Source organism: Mastacembelus armatus, chromosome 1 (assembly GCF_900324485.2).
Source record: "Mastacembelus armatus chromosome 1, fMasArm1.2, whole genome shotgun sequence".
NCBI lineage: Eukaryota > Metazoa > Chordata > Actinopteri > Synbranchiformes > Mastacembelidae > Mastacembelus > Mastacembelus armatus.
The window spans coordinates 2,072,914-2,078,928 of NC_046633.1; the positions used below are offsets into that span (position 1 = coordinate 2,072,914).

General features: G+C 44.8%; 1 protein-coding gene across 2 annotated transcripts; it reads left to right on the plus strand.

Moving 5' to 3' along the window:
* Positions 1 to 578: 578 nt before the first annotated feature.
* elfn2a (extracellular leucine-rich repeat and fibronectin type III domain containing 2a) lies at positions 579 to 5,438 on the plus strand. Of its 2 annotated transcripts, XM_033325326.1 has the most exons (5): positions 579 to 782; positions 1,633 to 1,782; positions 2,033 to 3,021; positions 3,546 to 4,182; positions 4,291 to 5,438. In XM_033325326.1, exons 1-5 carry the CDS (start codon positions 579 to 581, stop codon positions 5,143 to 5,145), a joined length of 2,835 nt encoding a protein of 944 aa, XP_033181217.1. In that variant the 3' UTR covers positions 5,146 to 5,438. The 2 variants fall into 2 exon arrangements, with proteins under 2 accessions (XP_033181217.1, XP_026159582.1); XM_026303797.1 differs by having other exon boundaries at positions 3,546 to 5,438.
* Positions 5,439 to 6,015: the final 577 nt, after the last annotated feature.

A 6,015-nucleotide genomic window follows, 5' to 3' on the forward strand; every position in this document is an offset into this window, starting at 1 on the left:
ATCATAACAGTTAATGGATTTATTACTGTGGTGCATTACCTTGAAGGGATTGGGTGGAATGGGTATTAGATTCATATACCTTGTTAACATAGTGCTTTTAGAAATGAATGTTAAACTCAATTATGGGGATATGTAAACTTTATTACAATTTTCTGCCTCCTTTTAATCATTTTGTCATTATCAACATTAATGTTAATATTTCCGTTGCTTTCTCTCTCTCTCTCTCCACTTCTTTGTATGTTGTGTAGGCCTTCTGTCTTTCTCCAAGAGGGAGTGCTTCCTCATCTCCATTTTTAAGATGTACAGTTGTCAGGGGCCATGAGTAGCTGCTGGGCTGACAGTTTCCAAAACCCTTTGACGTGGAACACATAAAATGGGGACGGGACTTGCTGCCATGCTGCAAGCTCAGCTCTAATCGCTGTGGAGACGACCTTACATTCATCTTTCTGTCGACTTAGATTTGCCCCTGACCTACAGCTTCTCACAATTTGAAACTGCTGCTCGCTGCCTTCCTCCCTTCAACTCCTTTCTTTTCCTGCTTTCTACTGAGGTGACCTCGAACACTTCTAATCCAAACCATGGCCAGCAGACTCGGTTTTTCCTTCCTGTCTCCCTCCCTGTTCCTCTCTCTTGTGCTCCCTGCGCTGTTGCTGCTTCACCTGCCTGGCATGGTGAAAGGGGACTGTTGGCTGATAGAGGGGGATAAAGGCTACGTTTGGCTGGCTATCTGCAGTCAGAACCAGCCTCCATACGAGACCATCCCCCAGCACATCAACAGCACGGTCAGTATGATGCCACCTATCAGCAGGCCTTTTATACCATATGGCTCCGTGCACAAGCTATGATGGTGTCAGCTAAATAGCACATGCTGTTAATCGTGACTTCTGCAAAGCTGCAATGGAGTCTAATCTTCTGTTCACTCAGTGTAAAGTGTGTTTTCTTGTGTGACTATGATGCCTGTGATTATATGGTGCATGCAGTATCAGCTATGCCAGTGATGGCAATGCAATTTTCATAATGTAACCAAATCATGTTCAGACATAAAAAATGTATGTTGCATTCTTAATCAAATACATTTACAAGGTTATAGTCACGTGTGCAAAGATACACAAGCATCAATAACAGCTAAACTATTTCCCACAGTGCACTTTGCAGTAGTCATTAGGAAAAGTGTGTTCCTGATCCATCTGTGGTATATTTCAAAAAAGCTCAAGTTGAATTAACTAATCATTTTACTGATGATAGTTATTTATTGTCGTCTAATCATTTGCTGTTGTCTGCCTGCTTTTTAAATTCAAAGTGATGTGTATTTTAATTATTGTAACTGACTGCAATTTGTTGCATTAATGATGAAAATTAAAAACACACAATGCAACTGCATTATATTTATGGCATTAACATTAACCTATACTAGGTGTCTCTGTAGGAGTTCTCAGCTGCTTCCACATAGTCTCTGATTAACTGAACGCACATTTTGCTCAGATGTTTAATTGGGTAATATACTCATCAGATAGCAAACTTGTCATTTAAGGTGCAATATATTCTTGGCAGCTATTTCTTTCCAAAAGCATGCCTTCCACAGGCTGCACTACATCATCCACTAAAAGTCATCCACTCTCTTGTCTCCCTTAGGTTCATGACCTGAGGCTGAACGAGAACAAACTTAAGGCTGTGCTTTTTATCTCCATGTACCGATTTACAAACCTTACTGACCTCAATCTAACCAAGAACGAGATCAGCTACATCGAGGATGGGGCCTTTGCTGGACAAGCTAACCTACAGGTCTACAGCCAAAACCACAATTTTGTGTTTATGTTTATCTGTAATTTATATTCCCCTATGTACATATAAGGTGAAAATAGCCACACTCTGCTTGATGTGTATTGTTTTTAATGTTAAAAATGTGATATGAAACTATTTGAAAAAGAAGACAGAACAAGAACAAACTTAAATAGTTCTAATTTATATATTTATATATAATGTGGTCAAATTTGTGCATCATGTTTATAACAGACTACTGTATTTGCCTCAGATTCTCCAGCTGGGCTACAACAAACTCACCAACCTGACTGAGGGCATGTTAAGAGGCCTGGGTCGATTGCAGTGCCTCTACTTGCAACACAACCTTATTGAGGTCATTGCCACCAACGCCTTCTGGGAGTGCCTCAGCCTCTGCACCCTGGACTTATCTTCCAATAAGTTGGCACGTCTTGATCCTTCTACATTCACTGTCCTTAACAGGCTGATGGTATGTGAACTAGCAGGAAACCCGTTCCACTGTGGTTGTGAGCTCTACAGCTTTCTCACATGGCTGGAGATGTTTAACAATATCACTCACACCTATGACCGCCTACAGTGCGAAACCCCACCAGAAATGACTGGTTATCCACTTCTGAGCCCAGTGCCTGGACACGGAAGAAATGCTCGTTACAAACTTCTATCAAAGTGTCATGAAGGTGCCATAGGGATGACCTCCCAGACACCAGATCCAGACGGATCAGGAATGGGTTTGGACAACCCAGACCAAGGTCTGTACCACCAACCAACCATATCGTCCACTGCTGATCCCACCTATAGCCATCGGATTTCTATGAAGCTTCAGTCTGTCTCCCTCTACACTGCTTCTCTAATTGTGCAGATCCCACGACCATACAGTAAGATGTACATCCTTTCTCAGTACAACCTCACTTTTGTTGCAGACATTATGCCCCTTAAAAACCAGAAGGAGGTAATTACTTTGGACAAGCTGAAACCACATACCAACTACACCTACTGCGTAGCTTCTGTGAGCAAATCTCAGTACTACAACCACACCTGTCTGTCTTTTACTACGCGAGCTATGGGACCAGAGGATCAACGAACAAGTCCATCCACAACAACACACTACATCATGACGATCCTGGGATGTCTGTTCGGCATGGTCATTGTTCTTGGATTTGTATATTACTGTCTCAGACGGCGACGTATCCAGGAAGAGAAGGAGAAGGCTATAAGTGTGAAGAAAACTATTCTGGAAATGAGGTACTTGACAGTTTTTAACTTATAGTGAAAACCTTCAGGGTCGCATTACAACTGTAAAACATTCAAAACAGTGAATTGTTTAACAGCCATTAAACAGACTGTGAGCATCTGGGATGTTTTAGATACAACACAGTGACAACTATTATGTGTGTCTGTTGTGATTGATTTCTTTGCAACAATCATTGTCAGGGACACCAGTTCAATTTTGGAATTTGTTTTGTTGCATAGTTTTCTTTTGCTTTATTCCTGAAAACCCATATTTATACTCACTTCAAAGAACAAATTAAAGAACAAATTTTCCCACTGCACTTTCTATTGATGTTTAGAGCCATGCTATTTTTCAGAATATCTTTAAACTTAGAACAGTATGGATTCTGTTATTGCATGGCTTCACATGAAACTAATTAAGTTAGTATTAGGTTCAACCCAAATCATACCATGGTATATGACACCAGATAAAAATAAATGAATAAATAAAAATCTAATGCATTGCATGATCTAAAGCAAAAACTATCACTTTTCAGGTATGGCCCAGAAGCAGCTGCAGCAGTGACTAATGACCCAGGTGCCATGCAGCGTCTCCAGGAGCAGGCGCACCACCAGCATCACCATTCAGGAGGTGCAGGAGGCAAACTGCCCACGTCTGCCTCATCTAGCACAGGCATGCTCCATGGCTCAGCCAACACCAGTTCTTCTCGCCTCTCTACCTTGCCACAGGTAGAAAAAATGGCCACTGCCTTCTCTGAAGCAATGGGCAGTAAGAACAACTACATGGATGTGAGGACGGCGGGAGTATCTGGGGAATGCAGGGAGGGAGGCCTGGCAGCTGTTGGAGCAGGGGTAGAAGGGGAAGTAGTTGTCGATATGCGAGGTGGGACTGAGAATGGGACAGAGGCTGGGGAGGATTCGGATGATGATGGCCGTGGCTCAGCATCAGAGATCTCCACCATCGCCAAGGAAGTGGACAAGGTGAATCAGATCATCAACAACTGCATTGATGCCCTGAAGCTGGATGCGTCTGCTAATGTTGCAAACACGGCTGACAATTCCAACTCTGTGTCCTCCTCCCAGCCTCCAGCTTGCATCACGTCCCTCCCTCGCAACCTCCTGCCCCTCTCTCCAGGCCACCCTGGAGATCAGATCATGGCTTCCTCTCCAAAGGTGCATCCAAAATCTCACCTGCAGCCTCATCCTCAGCCTCATCCCCAGCTTCATTCCCAGGCTCATCCTCAGCAACATGGTCAGCCTCATCCTCAGCTACATCAACAGCCTCATCCACCTTCTATGGCTCCAGTGCCCCTGGTTATGCCACTGTCTGAGCGACCGGGTATAAGCGGCGGGGGTTTCCTCTCCCCTCCTTACCGTGACCCACCCCCAGCCAATGCAGTGAGGCCCCTTCATAGGCAGTTAAGTGCTGACACTGCTGTGGTGAAGAACCGTTGCAGTGTCCCTGCTGCAGGAACTGTCAAGAGCAACAGGGTGCTCAGTGTGGATATCCCTGAGCAGCGCAGTGATCCTCCCAAGTATCCAACAGAAAAAGGAAGCCCTGTTGGCTGTGGTGCAGGGGGTGGAAGTGCAGGAGGTGCTGGAATAGGGGGCTGCAATGGAAATGGGATGGGAAACATAAATGGTGGTGGGGTAAGCATGAATGGGGGTGGGATGGGGTGTAATAATGGGAGTGCAGGTGGTGTTGGAACAGTTGGCCCTGGACAGCAGCAGCACCATTTGGAGGTTCAGCCAGACTACCACAGCTCTGAGCACCGTCACTCCTTTCCTGCACTCTACTATGAGGGTGGCAGCGACTCACCCTTACCTGCCCAAAAGGCTTCATTCCTCAAGCCTCTGGGGCGCACCAAGAGGGATGCCACAGCCACCTACTCTCAGCTCTCACCTTCTCGTCACCACAACTATAACTCTGGCTACTCCTCTAGTCCAGAGTATTCATCAGAGAGCACACTGCGAATCTGGGAGCGATTCCGGCCTTACAAGAAAAGCCCTAGGGAGGAAGCATCCTATATAGCCGCAGGTCATGCCTTGCGCAAGAAAGTGCAGTTTGCCAAGGACGAGGACCTTCATGATATTTTGGACTACTGGAAGGGGGTTTCTGCCCAGCAGAAGCTGTGAGCCCAAGAAGCAAAGACTGAGGTTGGATGCCAACAGCAGACTTATTAATGGGATAGATTAATGTAGCAAGAAAGATAATGAAGTTTCCATCACATTGTCCAGTGACATGGATCATCCCACTGCTGGATCCAGAGTTATAGAGGTATTCTCTCTGTGTGATTTTAAAAATGATTTTTGATAATTAAAGAGGTTGTTTCTGAGGTTGGCAGTTTTCACCACAATACCAGGTAATAATTAACAAGACTCAAGCTGTTCACCAGACTGCTTCATACGGGGCACTTTGATCTTTGCAGGCTCTCATAGACCCACTGAATCCTCTCTAATGAGCAAAGCAAAGCTGGTGACAAGCAAGTGTCTACCTCATTACTTGCACACTGTAGCTCAGCTATTTTATCAAAAGCAGCCCCATTCATGTATTCAGCCCTGTCCCTCTTTCTCTAATCCCATCAAACCACCATTCACAAAACAATCATTTCATGGCACAGCCAGCACCTGTTCTCCTATAGAAGCATCATTTAGGAAGGTAATGAAGGAGCAGGATGAGGAATTAGGTACATTTGTTTTAGAATGGCCTGAATCTCCCTCTTTGGGGGAGGACATTAAGTGATGCTTATCAGGCTAATTGTTCGTCCTGGCAGTTAGCCAGTGAAAGAGTAGGTCCTGGAGTCTGTGTGTTGATCAGGTTGAACAATTCGAAGCACCTAACTACATATGTTCAGTGGTGTGTAGGCATGTATATAAAATGTGTGCATGCTGGTGCGAGTGATTACATGGGGGTGGGAGAGCAGGGATGAAATTGTGGCTGAGTTGTCCATTATTTTCAGTCTGCTCTATGGTAGCAAAGTGGATAGCTTAGTGGAGATGCTTTGC